Here is a 20,188-nt window from a genome sequence, read left to right on the forward strand (position 1 = left end):
TGTTTACTATTTCATGTCAAAATGGCTGCTGTGAAAAAGGTCTGTGTTAATTACGCCTTAGCATGTCCAAATATGGTCTTCTTGCATAGCCAATGAATGCTTTTCTTTTTAAAGATTATGATTGCCCAAAAAAGTACTAACCCAGCTGGTGAAAGGTGTCCTCTGTGGTTTCGGAGTAGTTTTATGTCTGATAAAAAAAAAAAAAAGATTTATGATGGTTTTCTCAGCTTGGAGTTGACATATTAACTGGATAGCTTCTCTTTTTTGGACCATTCTGTGTAAACCCGAGATGTTTGTCCGTGAAAATCCCAGTAGATCAGCAGTTTCTGAAATACTCAGACCAGCCTGTCTGACACCATGCCAACAACCATGCCACGTTCAAAGTCACTTAAATCACCTTTCTTCCCCATTCTGATGATTGGTTTGAACTTTAGCAGGTCGTCATGACCATGTCTACATGGCTAAATGCATTGAGTTGCTGTCATGTAATTGGCTAATTAAATATTTGCGTTAACACGCATTTGAACAAGTATAATAAATATAATAAAGTAGCCAGTGAGTGTATATTCTGAATAAAGAATATCAGCCAATATATTGATATCAGAATTGTCTTAGTCCCTAATATTGGTATTGGCTCCAAAAAAAATAAAAATAAAATAAATTTCTAAGCCCTATCAAACTTGCATTTAAGAAAATTTAAGGCCTAAAATTCAGATGATTGTATTTTTACTTTTTTGAGGACATGCAGACACCTTATTTGTCCTCTTAGGTCAAGACAATTATGCTACAGTTCAAAGTCAGTAAATATATATCAAATGTTTTATGTTATCAATTGTAAACTCATGAATTTGTGTCTTGCAAATGACTCGTCTTTGTCAGAACTATGATGAAGCAGGACACCAGAGAAAGTTATGAAATCATTTATTCCCAGCACATGTGGTTGTGTACATCTCCAGCATACGATACTGTGCACATGAGAAGCATCATCATTGACATTAGGCTGTACATGAACGGTGGTCACCTCTCCTGCTCACACTCTCTCTCACACACTCAGTCACACAGACAGACAGATGACTGGTCAGGCCTTCAGGGGACCAAAGCTGCTCACCAGAGTTTGTCTGACTGGGTATCACAGCCGTTCTGTTACTCACTAATTTCTGAGTCAATCTGTGGTACTCGTGTCCTTGTAAACACCACAAGAGCTACAGTCCTGGCTCTGGTGAGACAAAAACAGACTCTTTCTAGTCTCGACAGTCTTTTGTTTATTCTCCTTCTGATAGGCGGATAAGAAGAGGGTGTGGCTGTAGGACTACTGACTACACATTGAGCTTGAGTTTTGTGATTTTTCAGTGCAGACTTGGTCTCTAACATCTGGAAAAAGTAGGAGGGGTTACACTCACCATAAACCAAATAATCCCTCCCTCCTCTCCCCATCTTCCACATGCTCTTTACTAAACAGCAAGCTAAACACAGTTTCATCATACCAACAGGAAAAAGTTTATGACAACTACTGACATAATTAAGTCTTCTTTGCAAGAACAAAAAAAATGATACACATGCACACACGCACACACACACACACCATCTGACACTTAGAGGCGTGCAAACTGTTTGCACATCGCCACACACTGTGCACCAAAATCAAAGGGGTCAACTAAACCTACAGCGACTCCCAGGACCTGTGTGAGCTTTCCTGTCACTTTTCAAAAGGTAAGGGCACTCAAAACACACAACCTGTACCTCCTGTGTTCAGCTACATTAAAAACACAAGATTTTGTAGATGGGTGTGGAGCTGCCATGATTTTCTAGCCTACAGGATAAGACTATTTAACCAGGCTACCGCAGTGATACATTTCTACCAGCCTGCTGTGTGTGTTGGGTTGTTTCTTGCAGAGCAGATCCTGGAATGGAGGGTTTATTATTATGTACATGCAGCGCACAAGCAACTCCACTAGATGTGGGTTTAAACTGATATTTCAGATTATTTAATTTAGGTTGTATGAAGTATTTATCTCTATTAAGTACATTAGCTGCAGCAGATGGTGGTCGGCACAGACCCAACTGGGAGAAGCGGAGAGGGGCAGCACAGATGCTAGGTAATAAACTGCTGTGGACAGGAGATATCTGGAATATTTTCATGACTTTACTTTGTCCTCAGACAGCCTTTTCTAATAGGAAACCACTGTTAACCCAAATATCGCTGTCTTCAAACACACCAGGCTCCATAGCTGATATCAGTCATGGGAGTTGCTGGTCTACCGCTGCCTTGATCGGTTAGTTGGTTTGTGTTGTTGGTGACTGCAGTGTTTTAAAAGGATAGTTTCAATTCACTGACGTCACACAATAACGAACAAACTAATAGAATGAGGCAGTGGTGGCCCAGAAACTGTGTTCAGCGACCGTACGACAGCAAAATAAAGCAGTGAAAAATATTCCAAATATAGCATACATCCATCTAACGGGAAACCACTGTTATATACACAAAATATCCCTTTTCAAACTAATGAAACTCCATAGATGAAGTAATTTGATCTTGCAGAACACAGGACTTGCTGGTCTATCACTGCCTCCACCCCTTTGTTACTGTGTGACCTCAGTGAATCCAAACTATCCTTAAAAAACACCACCACAATAACACAAACAAAACAAGCAAATGAGGCACTGGCAGACCAGCAAATCAACTTGGAGAGAGAGCTATATTTTGCTTATATAATGACAGTTTCCTGTCAGGAAAAGGGCGTCTGGCAGCAAAGGCATAAAAATATTCTAAATATAGGACACACCTAAACTGATAGGATTTTTTTTTTTTTTAAAGTGGCTAAACTAACTTTTGTTGTTGACCCTGTCCACAGTTGCTTAACATCTGTGCTGGTACTCCTTTCTGCTTCTCCAAACTGCGGGCGTGTCGACCACCATCTAGTGTAGGGTAATAATAGGACTATTGAAGTACCTCATATAACCCACTTAAAATAATCCAAACTATCCCTTTAATTTGTCATTTGATCAATTCTATGTCTGCTTCAAGTGATCAAGATGCACAGATCTGATGAGGCGTTTCCTCAAAAAAGTGCCTATCAATCTGAAACCCGTTTGGTCCACATTATAGTAGGTTTTGGATAGGCATTACTGCTCCACGTGTCAGTCTTCTACAGAGGGTCATTCCTCTTTTTTTTTTGCGCATTTATGGCCAAAATCCCAAAAGGCGTAAACCACACTCCTCTAAACCAGTGTTTCAAAGTTAGCACAGAAAGCAGAGGAGTCAAAGACGAGGTGCATGTGCACTGTGTGTGTGAAAGGAACTAAACGATCAAGTTAAAAAGCCAATATGGCACCAGAAACAAGTTAATTCAATGAGCGCGAGAGAAACAGCTGATCCATAAATAAAGCGTTAACTAAAAATGGTAAAAAGCGCAGGCAAAAACGGGACGTAAGTTAGGAGAGTTGAGCTGAGTGGGACATGGTGTCGGCAGACAGAGATATGGCTGGAAGTCTAAAATCACATAGGACGACCTCCTCTATGTGGTGAGTTAATGAAATCAGTCCATCTGATGAAGTCCAAGGGGAAAAATAAAACTGAATGTTGGTATCAACATCCACAAATAACGCCACTTCCACAAATTTAGCCTGGATATTTCAGGGGTTATCAAGCTCAGCTGATCAATAAATGTTTATTTATTAAGACAACCCCGTCGAGAATGTTAAACAAGCAGAGTAAGTTGGGATTCTCCTTGAAGCAAGTTAGTATGTTGAGATCGCATGCTGTTCAGCAGTACAGGTTATCAAATACTGGCCTAGTGCTGGTTGTGCGCGTTGTGTAAGAATGGCAACGAGCAATAAGAAACTCTGCTTTCTTTTCTTTCCTTTTCCTGCCGGCCAGAACGTCACTCTCCCCTCTCTCCTGGAGACTCCTTCCCTCCCGTCTCCCACAGAAAACATATAAAAGACAAAAAAAAAAAATCAAATAAAATCAAAATACATACATCATTAGTTTTCCCCTAACGCCATACTCCATCCACAGTCTCTCCTCTTTTAGCTAATCCCCTCCGTTAATAGTGTTTTCAATATGAAACAGTGGACACACCCATGTCAGATTCTAACATTTACATGGCTTTAGCGCAGTCTCTCTGCTTTCCATCGAGCGAGCGTTTGGAGAGAACGGGAGGAAGTACGAGGAAAAGAGTGGAGGCGGGTGGAGAGGGACAGAGGGAGGGCTTCTGCTCCAAAACAGAGGGTGGAGTATTAGTGATGCCATCTGTCCTCCTCACTACTTCAGGATTAGATGGAGTCCTTCGCCCAGTTCATCTGGAGAGGAAGTGTGATGAAGGAAGAAGTACATTAAATCCTCATCAAACAAGCATCTACAGAGCCTCACTACAGGCCAAATTGCAATGAAAGAGACTACTGATGCATTATGAGCTCACCTTTGACAGTGCTGATCAAAAAACAGCTCTCGTCAGGCAAGTTGTAAACCATCTGGAGAAGACAAAACAGACAAAAAGGGAATCAAATATCTTTGTCAACTTGTGGAAATAGAGGTTCCTTTGTGTTTTAGTGGCGACATGAAGGACAAGCCGTTCTGAGTTAGGAGAGGAGGTACAATACAGTACAGTATGTGTGCAAGAATGTAAATGACATGCAAATAAGTGACACCACAGACAGTACAGTCGCTGTTCTAAGTCGGATAGCACATAAAGTAGTGATGCAGTTTATTTCTTCCTTTGAAAAGAGTGAACAAGTCTCCATCCCAGTCCTTCCATTTAATCTTGCGCCATCCATTTGAGCTCCACTTTTGCATTCATGTGGCTCACAAGATCGACTACAACTGCATTTTTGAACTAGATACAAATATCACTGTTTGGGAGTTGAAAAACTACAGTATTTAAACCTTGGACTGGAGCAGTACCGAGTACCATTAAGTTTTGCAAACATGCTCATTGTTTTCTGGGTGCCATGCATTTACAGAAACAGCACAAAATACATCTCAAAGTCTGAGTGAGCAAGGTGTCTATTGGTATCAGTGGTGATGTTTGTTTCATGTTTGAATGTATCCCAAACACTAAGCATTTGAAGCAACATTTTGAGAGCATAGGGAATAATTTCCAAGTGAAATGATGTGAACATCAAAAAGCGGACACATCTGTCTGGAATCTTAACTCTATATTTTTGGTCAAAATTGTTTGGTTTGAGCCAACATAAGTACATGTCATATTTGTTTTACAGGAAGATAAAACATGATTGGGTTTTGATATAAAAACACAAAGAAATTGTTTTTTTTTGGTCCTGTTTTTTTTTGGCATATATTGTTAAATAGGCGCACAATATTACACAAGGATGCGATCTAAAATGGTTGACTAGACATTTTTCATTTTATCTCAACTTGATCTCTATTCACTCAGCAGCTGAGAGTGTGATATTAAAGAGCTAATGGAGAAGAAGAGAGTCTTGTGTGTGTTGATACCTGGTCACTGAGCAGGATGTGTATGCCTGTAGGACCCTGTCTGTACACCTGGTTGATCGTTTCCAGTGGAAGGCTGCAAACACACGCCATCTTGCGGATCAGTTCTGCAGCTGTGAGCTCCTCTAGGTACAGAGCATGATACACTGCACAGAAACAGACCAGAGAGGAGAGTTTAAACTCATCTTAATATTCGCACACTGCAGCACTCTGTAGGTTAATATCAGTGCTTGTTTACCATGTAAACTAGAGGAAATGCTGTGTTCTCCGTTTTCATTGGTGCCGTGTCTCTCCAGCAGGGGGCTCTCCCGAGGGGACTCCTGACAGACATACACGGTCAACCTGGGACGCACCGACCTGCACACAGATAGAAGACATGAAAAATACTGCCACCTTCATAATACTCATACAGGTGTACATAGCATAGTATCAGAAACACACCTGGATTTAAGTGCATTGAAGAGTCTGATCCCATCTGCCGGCCCACAAATCTGGACCAGGTCGTCCCGGGTTAGCTTCAACAAATCAGAACCTACGCAACAAGTTGGAGGAACGGTCACTTGTTATTCTGCAGGTGTTACAACATTACATCCACGTTTCAGTATGTTTGACAGTGTGTGTTTGTGTATACCTGAGAAGTGAGAGAAGAGTCGTGTGTAGGAGTTGAAGCGATTTTTCAGCAGCCACTTCTGTGCATCCTGTATGGAGGCAGTGGGGCTCAGCTGCTGCAGAGGAGGACAGACACACACAGGCTGTCAGCACACTGACACAACTGGATCTCAGTTTGATTTTCCCTACTGATTCTGTCCAACTGAACTATACAGGACACAAACTAGTAATGACTTGCTTTTGCCACTGATCTACCAATTATTTTCTATTACTGGTTTAGTATAGAAACTGGCAAATATAGTGTCAGACTAATTTATTAAGATAGCTTGCGCTCAGGAGGTTGATAAACAAAAAATATTTGCAGAAATGTCTGCAGGCTGCTGTGGAACGATGTTAACACTACCACCTTGTCAGTTTTGGAAAGGTAGTTAAAAAGTTTGAGGCCTGTACTGCCTGCTGTTAATGTTTAATTTCCTCAGTCACCACTGTCTTTTCTCCATTTGAGAATGACAGCAAATCTGATCTATAATGGTTACTGCATTATACAGGTTATAATTTTTTAGAATAATGCAGTTGTGCAGTTGATGTCACTTCTGACATACTGCACCCTGCTCTCCCTTAGATGCCAGTCATGTTCTGAAATCTACAGCATAACACATTGTAATTTTCTATTTAATAAACGAATAAAAATAGCATCTAAAACAACATGTTCCTGGCTAAGACAACCAGGTATATTAGAAGGCAATGTGCATCAAATAATAGAATTATACACGACTTCAGCATCAGCAGCCTTTGAAAAACATACAATGGTCAACTAAGAGTGAAAAAAGAGGCAATTCACTATAACAGACTACGAGAACTAGTTGTGCAGTGGAGAGTTGTTGGTCTGAGTTTCATATGGCTCGACCTGCATGTGAACCACAGACTAAATGCAACCTAAACGTAAAAATGTGGAATACAGTTTTACCATCACTGTTACTTTTTAAAGTAATAATTCACTAAAAGGTCAATGCATAGTTGCAGTGAAAAGACGAGACAGAGATGTGTTGCGCTGAGTCTGAAGGAACACAACTGATTTAAAAGCCATAACTTTCACCTCGATCGAGTGAAATGCTGACCATGACATCAGGTACTTTCTGTGGTGTAATTGGCAGATTGTGATGTTTATTGTAACTACAGTGATGTCTGCTGTATAAACTTCCACACACAGCTCTGCTCAGTTCACCAGTGTGACGCAACCTTCAGTGTTGACTGGCTATTACTCATGAGCCAATCAGATAGTGGTGCAGGCTACAGAGCACAGTATGATTATACTGTATAGTGTAATATATTATAAATATATATATATATATATGTGTGTGTGAACAGTACAGTAGTATAGTAGTAGTTTGTAGTACCCCTGTGTCAATCAGTTGTTTTCAGTTAAAATGTATAATTCCACCTTAAAAGAGCGTCACAACATAAAAAAACCAAAACACATAACTTAAGTATGTTATAAGTGACTTAGCATTGCCCCTTTGTTTTTATTTATTGAAAAAGCAGCAGTGTGAATGAATGACTTAAGCAGCTAATAGGTCTTATTTGTTATAAACATTGTGAAGCACAGGTGTAAGTGAAAACATTAACTATGGGTTTGTTGTATTCACGTCATGCAGCAGGTAAACATGAACAATATGCCTGTTTCACAGCAGCCATTTTGATGTGAAACAGCATGGTAAACACAGGCGTTACCAAGGATACTAATTAAGGTACTTTAATTAGCAGAATTGGTAACACCTGTGTTTACTAACAAAGTGGCTGCTGTGAAAAAAAAATCTATATCAGGATCTTAAAACTGAAGCAAAGGCCATCATTAATTTTATTATTTACACCTGTGCTTTTCCTGCTGTGACATATCTGCTTTTCCATCGGTTCACACAGGTGAGAAGAGTGCAGACTAACCTCCGAGTTGCCATGGCTGCCAGGGTCTGCCTGGTGATTGGGTGAGGACGAGTCACTGCAACAGAAGAGATGAGCATTAAGAGAGGTGAGACAAACACACCATGGTTATTATAGTTAACTAAAATTTAGAAAACTAACTACAATTAAAACTATACAAGAAATATAGTCTTTGTGGATTTGGTCAAATTTTTAAACACAGCAAACACAAGCAGGCATTGGTCTTTAATGAAACTGGAATATCTACATGACTGTGAGTTAACTGCTTTCACAAAGTGTTTGTATTGTGATACCTATTCTGAACGTCTTAAATATTGTCCCTGGAAATTAACCCCCACATTACAGTTTAAAAAAAACTAAAACTTTTTTTTTTTTACTTAATGAAAAATACAAAGCTAAAATAAATCAGCCACACAGTTACCTGTCTGGTACTGAGGAGGTTGTGTAAGTGGACAGTGGGGCAGAGGAGAAAGAGGGAGTAGCTGCCTGGTTGGTGCTGACGTAGGCGGTGTCTGGCCATGGGGAGCACTGAGAGAAGACACATACATATAAATACACAATTAAACAGGCTGGGCTCATTAACATTGTGGCCCAATTACAAAAAACAAATATAGACAGAAGAAAAGTCAAAGGTGGATTGGGAATTTATTTTTGCACCATCATGTCTCCACCCCTGCAAATGTTAAACACGGGGCATTAAATTATGTCCTTCCTAGCAGCTGTGGGTCTACAAGCTTCGGATGACAGCCTGGTGTCTACAGACTGTGGATGGAGTGATAGGGAGGAGGAGGAGTGGAGGAGAGAAGAGCAGGGTGCTTACACTGCCTCTCTTGGCCAAGGAGTCGCCACAGTCAGCGGGAAGTGTCCGCTTGCTGGACTTTTTCAGCTCGTGGTCACCCGCATCCTCTATGATGGGTTCAAGCCTCGTCTACACACAGACACACAGCAGAGGTTAGCCAGCCAGCGACCAACACACAGACACAACCAAGACACCTTTTTCTTGGCAGCCATTTTGACATGAAACAGAATGTGACACAAGTGTTAATTAAGGTTCTGTTCCATTCTAATCAGACAGAGTTGGGGTGTTGCTTCATGCATGTTGGCTCACTGGAAAGGCTTTGCTACACTAGATGTAATGGGACCTTAATGGATGTCATCAGCAACACCTGTGTTTACTCTACAATATGGCTGCCAAGAAAAAGGTATAAACTTCAGGAACACACTCTATCACAGTGAATGACCTGAGGACAGTCTTTGTCTGGCTTACAAGTTTAACATTAAATTCCTGCCTAGGCAGTGAGGTATTTCCCAAAAAGGCTGTGATAAAACCTGAGACACAGACAACATTCTCAACTATATTTTTGAAGATTAAACACTCAATCTAAGGACCAGTGTTTCTTGTACATTTTAGTTCATATTTGACAAACTGTACTTATTGAATGTCTATTGTTAAATTGACCCTGCTTTAAATTTAAAGAGACAATTTTTTTTTAGCCCTGTAGCATTTCCAAGTGGTATTATTGTTGCACCACTGTGTCCATGACAACAGGTGTTGTGTCAAAATCTGGTTCCCCCTTACCTGACTCTGCTATGCCTAACCATAATCTACACCTTAAGTCTAGAGGCCACTACCACAGGAAACACTATCTGACCGGGGGAATAGACTTCAACACAACACGAGATCGCTTTCTGGTTCCTCAGCGTAAGAGTCTAGCTCCATGAAAAACTGCTCAACACTTTGGAAACAAAAGAGAAGAATGAAGAGGTAAACTGAAATTATTACAATTTTATACTGAATTTGGGTATGGACATAAGCTATTGTTATGATGTGCACTGCATAGTAATAATAGTTTGAGTTATTACTTCACACCAGAATGGGTTGGCATCAGGGTCAAAGGGGGAGTAACGTTAAAATGAAACATTAAGAGAAAAAGCATGAATTTGTTGATTAATTTACTTTATAATGGAGACATCATTTCCCCAGGAAAGATCATGGCTGGTGGCAGACAGAGGCTTATCGGCAACCAATCTAATACTGGATGGTGTCATTATTCAATAATCATTACACTGTGTAATCAACATTTACTTCATAATAATTAGTTAAAGCAAAATAAGTTGTCCATTTCCACTTTAACATTACCACCAAGCACTTCCCGAAGAATACCAGATGCCACTCTGTCTTCCAAGCAGCCATTTGTTTCAGTTCCCGTTACTACAGGATTTGAAATCGCTTGAGACGTGTAATCCATCACAGTGAACAATCTGTCACTTTGACTGTTTTCTCAAGTTGTATCATCACCATATTTTGATGCACTTCAGCTGAAGAGCAGACTGTTCTAAAATTTTCTGTGGTGGTTTATTCATGAGCCCCGTTAGAAGCTCTGCCATCTAACATCTGTGTGTCAACTGCCAAACAACATTTTATTTAAAGAACTACATGTTTATATGGGGAAAAAAAATAAAAGTCAGAAAACAAAAAGAAAGAATGGCAAAGGAATAAAATGGATCATATAAATTTGGTAGCTCCTTGAGTTTAAATGACTGCTGGTAGTTTTTTTCCCAAAGGCTCTTCAAAATGGATGAATCCAATATTTGGTTGGCAGAAAATTATTGGCTACAATCTGGATAATGGATAATCATCAATTTCAGTTATCCAGCAAAAATGGCATTTTTTGAATGTAGAATTTGCTGCTTTTCTCTGCCTTTTTTCTGTTGTTGTTAATTGAATATATTTCACTTTTCAACAATTGTTCAGACAAAATAAGCAATGGAGAGCCACACATTAGGCTCTGAGGAAATAACTGTTAGTCGCAGCCCTACAATGGCTGTCTGGGTTATAAATATTCATAAATCAAATTAAAACATGTTTGAGAAAACAGGTGGCACGGGTGTCACTTTGGTACATACATTTTAGCATGAAAGCTTGTTAGTACTTTAGTCCAGTTGGTGTAAAAGCTGAGCTGATGTAGCTGCTGCACACTGACCTCTGACAGGATAGTGGTATCATAAGAAGGCTGGTACTTTTCCTTCTCTTGAGCTGTGCGTTTCTCCATCTTCTCCCTGTCTGTTTTTTGCTTACGGTCCGCCCCCTTTGGCTAAACAGGAGGCAGAGAATAAAAGATGGAAACCGGAAGACAAATTTAATAGGTCTAATAGGTGTAAAATAAAAAAAACCCTACCCATGAGTGACTGAGTGTGTACCTTAAAGACTTTTATTTGGCAGGAGGCAGAATGGAGGTGCTCTGTGTACTCTCCACCTTCTCCCTGGGCGAACGTATCAATCTGGATCCTGAAGGGGACGCCCTTCTCTCCGCCGTGCTTCCTGGGAGTGAACTCTGTGCTGATGCAGTGCACCTGCAAGCGGCGGCAAGACAGGAGTATGAGTGGGATCAAACTATGTGTTTGATGTGGAAATTCAGTGGCACACCCAACAGATGGCACAAAAGAGAGCTGGTGTGTGCATGTGGTTTGCCATGTGAGTGTGTGAGTGTGTGTGTGTTTTACCTGCACAAAAACAGAAGATCTTTTGTTCATGTCCCAAAGGAACTCTGCTGCGTTAAGCTGGGAGGGGTGAGTCTTCGGCTCCACAATGCCCACTGACATGGGGATATCTGTCACACACACACACACATATTTGAACTCCAAATCACACCCTCGGGGCGGTTAAAGTAAACATTTCTTTCCAGGCATCATTACCGATGTCAAGGAGACGGTCGCCAGGACGATTCCACTTCCAGCCCTCCAGCTGCTGGTGCTCTGTGTACTGCAGACGGCGGTCATGAAACACCACTCGCACTATGCTCTACACACGCCACACACACACAGACAGACAGATGGTATGTTAGTTATGAAGTGTTATTGATGTGAGAAGCTTAAGTTTTCCTGTCCAGTTATCCTTCAGCTGTGAGCATCCTCTCACCTTCACCATCTTGTTGTTGAGCTCTGGTAACTCCCCTGGCTTCCTGTTGTCCAACATACGCACCTCGTAAGACTGGCCTGAGAGACAGAGAAGGAGAGATCACAAAATTAAAACAGAAAGAAACACGATGAGCGAGGTGGCAAAAAATGAGAGCTATAAAAACAAAGCTGGAGTGAACACAACTGTTCCCTGTCCTTTAATGGTCTCTTTAAAACGGGATAGATTCTTGTTGTTATGTAATTTAGGTGAGACTGAAAACAAAGTCCATGTTATGTTTTATTGTCGGGGCTTTTTCATGCATGTGAAGTGTCCTCACTTTGTCCAAAGCATGTTTATACTTTCACAACATTTTCAAAATGTGAGGATGGTGCAGATTGATGACACAAGTTGATGCCAAATCACTTGTTGTATTTCTTATATTTCCATTTAAACTGTATCCCTACAGGTATTAACTGCACCATCTGACATGCCTGATATAACAGTCTGACACAGGTTGCGATCAAGACTTTATTGGATTCAACTTGCATTGTGACATGCAATGAACCTCTAAGATTGTTGTGCACAGGGTATAGAGATATAAACTTTTTAAAAGTTGTGTTCTACAAAAACTACAACTTTAAACTCATTAAATGACTTCATTCTTTGCACCAAAAAGTAAGGTAATCGCCATTGTTGTAAAGCAAACCATTCCCCTCTCTACTAAACCTATAAAGCTGACTACATAGTCACTAAAGGTAGTAAAGTGTACTTAACCCAAAATCAAATTTCAATTATTTTGACAGTTGACAGTGATATGATTAACAATTAATGGAAGGGATCATTTTTGCATCAAATTCTTCATTTTCACTGAAAAAGAAAGAAACATGACGATGTGACCTTTGGTGTCTTCTGTAATGCTGTTTTGTCACACATTTTACAAAAAATTGCAGCTTCTTGGACATATTCCGATTTTGATAATGTTTCAATTAATTGTGGCGCTCTACATCTTCAAATGTGCATAAAGCAGTGTAGCAGAGTCAACACCAAACTGGTGGAGTGTAACATTAATGTGTTGAGAAGAGGCCAGAAGAGGCAGCCATTCCGATCAGCAATGGTTTCATTTTACAGTAATTATACTAATGTGCAATAAATTAATGTAGTCATTATTTATTGATGTTAAATGATGGGTGTGTAGTACTAGAGCACAAAGAAATTGAACGTGTATACATGAACCATCAAGAACCAAAGTCTTTATGTCTTTAGTTTTAGTTGCCCAAGAAGAAAAGTAGAAAGTAACTCATATTCAACAACAAAATGAGGTGAAGTATAACCAAAACTTTCTCTAGAATGCGTGTATTTTGTGAGTCTCACCTTGGTTTAGGTATGTGAGCGTCTCATCATGCAGCTTGACAGCAGGCGACGTGGCGGCGCACAGCACATACTGGAATGGGGGATTTTTGGTCTCGTTTTCAGGAGGAAGGCTGGAGTCCTCCTGCTTAAAGATTGGCAGAGCCAGCACATCGCTGAGAGAGACAGAGAGAAAAAAGATACAGAGGAGAGAAACACAAACAAACACAAGGTCAGCATGGAGGTGATGCAAAAAAGACATGCGAGAAAACCTATCAAGATAACAGTTGTAGCAGCTTAAAAGTTTTCCCTGAACAGCTTAATTGGTGCATTTTCCTTGCCTCTGGCCTCTCAATGTTTTGGCTTATTATTTATTAAAAATTCTGAGCTATTATTGAATCTCTAATACCATGTGGAATCCATCCTGATGCAACATAATCACTGTGACCACTTTAAAAGCAAAGAGAAACCCTGCCTTTATTCCTTAAGATGGGACATTCTCAACTTTGCAATTATCTCTAAAAGCATATCAAATCGGTTTGTGCCAGTTTAACTGTTGCTTTCACCACCTCTGGTAAGACAAGACTTTCTCCTCCTTGTAGTGTGGAATTATTAAATGGATTTGCTTATTTTAGAATAAGTGACAAAGGCTCTCCATCGATCAAATGGCTCTCTCTTATTATGTATGCATGAGGCCGCAGCAGGATAAATGAACAAAAACAGCCAGAGATAGCCTGAGCTGCTGACACACACTATCTCTCACACTTGGCAGTCGCTCTAGACAACCGACCCGTCTTCAGCTCACCCTGACAAATGCTGCGGGAGTGTCAACGGGTGCACGCAGAACAGGGTCATGTGTGAGTGCAGAGGAGTCCTATCCAAAGAAATGTAGATCACGGCATCTCATTACCTGGAAGACTTTTTGGCAAGTCATGATGCTACTCTCTAAACCAGAGCCAAACTTTAAATAGGAAAAAAAAAAACAGTTTGACAATTTCAAGACATTCCTGCAGCACCTTTCTCCAAACAATGTCTTCCAAACAGCAGCCTGCTAAATTTATTCAAATCTTTTTTTTCCTCTCGATCACTTCTTGCTGGTGTGTTTTTCTGCAGAGTGGGTGCCCAGACAGTGCCAATCTGAGTGCCACAGCCCTGCTAAGCTGCCCGCTGCCCAGGAAAACTACATCTGCTTCCTGAAATCTGAGGAGCTGGCTGCACTGACACACACACTGAGACATTCTGTTCCTACCAGCTGCTGACTCCAAACATGCCCCTCGCAAACCCACCCACCCCAACACCACAGATAGCACACTCCTGGAGCCAGTGACACCACACACACACTCGCTCTGTTTTCACTAATTCACTTAGATGCATCCCATCACTTGAATTATTGGTAAACTTGCTTACTCTCATAGGACACCTATGTCACGCTCAGATAAACGCACGCTAAAAGCAGATGGCCAAGGAAGCTACTGGTGATAAGACACATGCATGTCCTGGGAGTTTCTCGCCTTCGTCACACAAATATCATCACCTCCCATAACCTCTTCTTATGTAACACAGCACTGCACACATAGCGGGAGTTACTAATTGAACAGGTGGTTTACAACAATGCCACAGACACATTATCAAGAAGCAGCACTGACTAACCAGTTCAGTGTCTGTCTGATTCATTAGATGACACATTTAGGAACAAATGTTGGAATCACCTAAAACCGAACATGGAAGAACTGGTTACAGGGCTGCATGTATTTCCTGCAGTTTGGGCATGTGTGTTATAAGGTTGTCAAAAGTGTAGACAGACAAAAGCTATTTTAATACCAAAATGTCAAATGATTCAACATCTGTTAATTATAGTATGAAAAATACCAAAGCTATAAAAGAATTAACCAAGAGCCCATTTCAGACATTAGTTCAGTATTTACTATGCTGCCTTAAATTTGTCTTGAAGCAAAACCAGACCATGCTCAGTGACTTTTTCTGTACCAGCACTGTATTCAGGTTATTAGTTATAAAAAAAAAAGAATTTGCATATTTTGTGTGCCTTGGACTCAAAGCTCTAAAACAGTGACTTAATCATGGTCCTTGTGGTGAGATAGTTTTGTTCAATGTTCAAGAAACTGACAAAGCACTCAACACTAACTTTTGATACTAGACACATGACAGTCTGTTGTCAAAAAGTGTTGATGATTGGGATGCCCCATGTACGTTTTTTTTTCTTAGTCCTCTGCAGCAGCCACCAGTTCAACTCCTGCCTGTGGCCCATTTGCTGCTTGTCATCCCTCTCTCTCTATCCCCTTTCCTGCCATATTTTTAGCCGTCCCTATCAAATAAAGGGAAAAACACAACACAACAACAACAACAACAAAAAACCTCTCCGTGTATAATCAAGACACTTTTATCACTTGAACTTTTCTAACAAAGCTTTTTCTCCATATCATACTTTGGGAAATATAAACAAGTTTTAACATGTTATACAAGTGTTAATTTAAACAACTAAAATTCATTGACAACTGGACAGGCTGTCTCTGAGAGGGACTAAGATTTGATCAAAAACTGTAGCAGAGCAACTTAATTGTGGACCCTGTGGTGAGGTTATTTTGTTAAATGTTCAAGAATCTGACTAAGCATTCAGTACTAGACACATTACAGTCTGTAACCAAAATGTGTCAAGTATCAGAGGTTGGTATTGAATGCTTAGCCAGAGTCCTAGGTTTGTTTACCTATTCATTGATAACACATTTCCACATACAAAATCAAGAAGCTTTTCTTTCTTTAACTTTAAATAATACTTTTAAGGAAAATCCACATTAAACACTAATGTATTATGCAATTTTATTAGAGGTAGACATGTTTGGATACATTTTTCCCCCTTTCCGATACCTGAACTTTACATATTGGCCTATATCGAGTATCAAGTATTTTTTATTACTAGCTGTATACTACTAACCCTGCATGGATGTGATATGATTCCCATCAGTTTTGCACGGCCTGGCTTTGATTAAAAAAACTTTGCGTGTGGGACACTACTGAGGAAAAGCAGGGTCCCGTTTTGAGGTGAATAAATGACATAATTTTGGATCGGTGCATGGACTCTCATACCCGCTGATACCTGACCTAGCATTTTAGGCCGTATCTGACGCATTTCTGATACTGCCATCGATTTTAAAACAATCCTAGTTAGGCAAAGCCAACAGTGCTACAGAAAACTGACTGAACATTAATAACCATGGATTATAAGTCAGAAACACTCATTGTCTGTGGTCAAAGTTGAAGAAAAAAAACCTCCTTTTATTTAAAGAATGGTCAAGTTTAAGCTGCATGAGAGAGAAATGAGGTGCTGAAGCTTCTGCCACTCATACCTCCAATTCATTTAACCCATCTAGGAACTTTTCTAATTAAAAAAAACTTAAACCTGACCCATCACCTTGGACATAATCAGGGAGGGAAATTAGCACCAGTTAGTAGCAAAATGCTGGGGAAATATTTAAGTGTCTGGTAGATTTCACACAAAGAATACTGGATTACTATTGAGTGGCTGGTGAATCTGAACATTTATCTGTCAGTGGCTGGTAGACGTTGACCCTTAACATAATATACAGCCTTTTGTTTCCACACACAACATTGGTCTGTGGAAACAAAGCCATATAGACCAGTTCTGTAACTCTGAGGGCCCAAACTGAGGCCTTAACGACAGACTTCCTGTGTTATCTTGAAATGTACACAAAGTTTAGGTCGTCACTGGCAACAGACTAATAATATGAGCAACAGGATATAACGTATTTATCCCTCACAGTATAACACGTGTCCTTCCTTTGCTTTTTGTGGGGTTTGGAGAAATTAATCTTTGTCCCTGAGCGTGGCACCCTGCAATGACTGCCCTACTCCAAATCCCAAAACAAAGAGAGGCCATCACACTCAGCACAAAGGGAATAACACACACATGCAGGAGAGAGGGGGGTGTAATGTTAACTCTTCCAGACAGTGTGTGTGTTGTTCTCTCTGTGTTACGAAGCTGGGCATGTTGGCATCATGGTGGCTCCATCTCTAACCTCATGCTGTAGGCTCCAGCCCCCAGCTCCTGGCCAATGCCGGACAGGCTGGCATCGAAGTCGTGCACCAGCCCCGACTCTATGGTGGCATCGTCCATCTTCAACACCCAGGCCATCGGCCCCAACTCCTTGTCCTCGGCTTCTACTCGGAGGGCCGCCAGCTTGCTTCAGGTAAGAGTCGTCGGCTAGCGAGGAAGTGGGCTCTGCAGCTTCTGAGTGACACCGTGAGAGGAAAGTTATACTGCTAGCCCGCTAGCCGCTCCTTGGCAAGCTGGACAGGCGAATTGGTAGCTTTCCACAATGGCTCGATGTATCGCCATATCTCCACTCGGGATATTCGGGGGGCTTTAGTCACACAACACGGTGATCCACAACTGTCTGAAAGTAACGATAAGTTACAGTCCACTCAGCTAGCAAATGTTAGTCGTGACTGAATATGCGAGCTGATTGTCAGCATGCTAACGTTAGCTAACAGCTAACTAGCTTTATAAAGGGCAACTTAAGCGAGCTAGCATGAATCCAGCAGCCCCGTTGTTACCTCAGACGTCTTCAAGCAGTGTAGCTAATGTTAGCTAGCAAAAAAGCAACAAGCAGACAAGATGATTTTGTTTTAGTCCACACGCCGCATCCCACGCAGCGTCCACCGCACAGCTGTTGCTACCTAGCTAACAGGCTAACTAGCATCAACTTCACTTGCTTTGAATCAACTGTCCGGTGACCTAAGAGCAGCTCTCCTTTGGCGCTCCCTGTACCATCCCAAACCGCTCTCCTCTTCTCATCGCGGGGCTGGAACCACCGCTAAGGTTCCCAGTCCTCGACACGCAGTCCTTTAACCATCCAAAGTGCAGCGGTTGACACAAAACCAAGCATCAACATGGCTCCCTCAACATACAGACTGTCGGTCTGTGAAGCCCGCAGCGCTGCCACCGCCAGCCTCAGGAAGGATGCCAAGACGGCCCTCAGCCAATCAGAACCCGCTTTCCGTGCCCAGCGCAGGTGGGTTAGCCAATCAGAACCCTTCGAGCTTCCGTCATTGTGCGTCTAACTGTAAATTGGGTCGCGTCTAAACGGGAACCCTAGACCCACGAAATATCTCGCGAGAATGATCCAATTAAGCCAAAAAATATGACCCTTCCTAGCCCTAACCGAATGTTTTGTCCCTAAACTTAAACAGATCCCAACAACAACGTTGTCAAATTGTAAAACGTAATTACTTTTACACAACGTGCACAATGACGAAAAAACACATTCGTATCTCGCGAGAGTTTCACAAATCAAGGGTTGTCATCTAGACAAGACCCGTACTCTGCCTCCCAGAAACTATGATGCATCTACAAAGTCATTACCGTCAACAAAGATGACCACTTGGAGAGTATAAATACTGTAACCCACACAGGCCCAAAAAGTAGAAGGAAGCGATAACCAAAGTAATTATTTATTAGCGTGTTTTATAGAGAACTATAAAGTAAACAAAATAAATATTTTTCTATTAGTTTTATGAGGTTCATACCGTGTGTAAGTGCTGCCGCCGTGTCTCTGTACGGGAGCTCGGAAGTTTTCAGTGTAGGGCTGCCAGAACAACATCGTGTCGCCGCAACACCTGTTGTCTCCACAGTGCGTCTTTACTCTAGATAAACACGACTCAGCCCGGTGGTACCGTCGAGGTCCAAACAGGAGCTCATGTTTGTTTCATGGCAGTGTTGAAAGAGGAGTTTGCTCCTCACAGGTTGGTTGTTGTCTGGTTAATAATTATCCACGGGTCGGACCCTGAACGCGGCGCGCAGTCAAGTCTGTGGGTGTCAAAGTTTTTTCCGAGCAGCTATTTTGGCCTGAGAGGAGAAGACCCGCCTCACGAGTTAATTACTGTGCCCCTGTCTGACTTCTCAGACAATTCAGGGTATGGGGGTCAAAACTCACTGGTCAGACTTTGCTGCAACACACAGTTAGGATCAAACATAATGAGCCAAAAGTATATTTTGAAAACCTCAAATGAAGTATTATCAGCAAAATGTACATAAGTTATTAAATAAAAGTGCTAAGAATGCCCTATTATTATATAATGTTATATTGAATTGTTAGTAATGATGATGTGATAATAATGATTTTTTAAACAGACCGTAATGTATATTTGTATTTATTTCTACTTATTTGAAAAACAGCCAATCGTAAAATATCCTATTTCCAATATATATCTTTGACATACATGTTTGATAACCACAATTGATGGATCATTGCAAAAAATGTGCATTTATATGTATATTCTGTTTATTATATTCTGTATGAAGAATATCAGCCGTTCCATAATATCAGTATTGGCCCCAAAAGTCCAGTATTGGGTGGGTTTTTGGTTTCCTTGATTACTAATAATCAATATCCTATCTGCCCTGGGAAAAAAAAAAACATATCAAAAAACATATCAGCCAACCTTTCTTTAATGAAATTTTAATGACTTTGTAAAATCCTGGGTAGGTTAACCTATAATAATATCTAATTCTGTGACTTATCTAAATTAGCAAAGTAACTAACTACTAACTAACTAACAGTGGAGTAAAAAGTGCAATAGTTGCCTCCAATGTATAGTGGAGCAGAAGTATAGATAGATAAAATGGAAATACTCACGAGAAGAGGAAGCAGCTCAAAATTGTACTTAATTAAATGTACTTAGTTTTCTCAGTAAAATGTACTGAAATTATTTAAAAAAAATAAGTAAATAAAAGCACAAAAGCAGAAAGCCCCATTATACATTTATTATATTATTGGGTTTTCACTACAGATGCTTTAGTGTGTGATAAGCATTTTTCTGGTGCAGCTGCTTGAGGTGGATATAATTTTAACTATTTTATATAGTGTTGGGTACTTTACAGTAATGGATTAGATTTGGATGTATGT

The 20,188-nt window shown here is 40.7% G+C and overlaps 1 protein-coding gene across 8 annotated transcripts; it reads right to left on the reverse strand.

Annotated features, from left to right (window-relative positions):
* Positions 1-904: 904 nt before the first annotated feature.
* ubp1 (upstream binding protein 1) lies at positions 905-19,121 on the reverse strand. 8 transcript variants are annotated; one of them, XM_084739988.1, is made up of 17 exons: positions 18,810-19,121; positions 17,300-17,511; positions 13,272-13,423; positions 11,922-11,998; positions 11,699-11,804; positions 11,507-11,613; positions 11,204-11,356; positions 10,987-11,097; positions 8,823-8,930; positions 8,424-8,530; positions 8,006-8,060; positions 6,087-6,180; positions 5,897-5,987; positions 5,694-5,812; positions 5,459-5,601; positions 4,422-4,473; positions 905-4,302 (listed from the first exon to the last, which is right to left on the reverse strand). In XM_084739988.1, the coding sequence occupies exons 2-17, from the start codon at positions 17,413-17,415 to the stop codon at positions 4,265-4,267; spliced, it is 1,629 nt and encodes a 542-aa protein (XP_084596114.1). In that variant the 5' UTR covers positions 17,416-17,511; positions 18,810-19,121; the 3' UTR covers positions 905-4,264. The 8 variants fall into 8 exon arrangements, with proteins under 8 accessions (XP_084596114.1, XP_084596111.1, XP_084596112.1 ...); XM_084739985.1 differs by having other exon boundaries at positions 17,300-17,677; XM_084739986.1 differs by lacking the exon at positions 18,810-19,121 and adding an exon at positions 17,997-18,448 and having other exon boundaries at positions 17,300-17,677.
* Between the last annotated feature and the right edge of the window lie 1,067 nt (positions 19,122-20,188).

Source organism: Lutjanus erythropterus, chromosome 16, assembly GCF_056507025.1.
Source record: "Lutjanus erythropterus isolate fLutEry1 chromosome 16, fLutEry1.hap2, whole genome shotgun sequence".
Taxonomy (NCBI): domain Eukaryota; kingdom Metazoa; phylum Chordata; class Actinopteri; order Lutjaniformes; family Lutjanidae; genus Lutjanus; species Lutjanus erythropterus.

Excerpts from the sequence above, each read along its gene's own strand:
- ubp1 (XM_084739988.1), bottom strand. The coding sequence starts at position 17,415 with ATGGCCTGGGTGTTGAAGATGGACGATGCCACCATAGAGTCGGGGCTG. Across the intron at positions 11,614-11,698 it reads CGACCGTCTCCTTGACATCG|ATATCCCCATGTCAGTGGGC; the intron begins GTAATGATGCCT and ends TGTGTGTGACAG. Across the intron at positions 4,474-5,458 it reads ACATCCTGCTCAGTGACCAG|ATGGTTTACAACTTGCCTGA; the intron begins GTATCAACACAC and ends TGTCTTCTCCAG.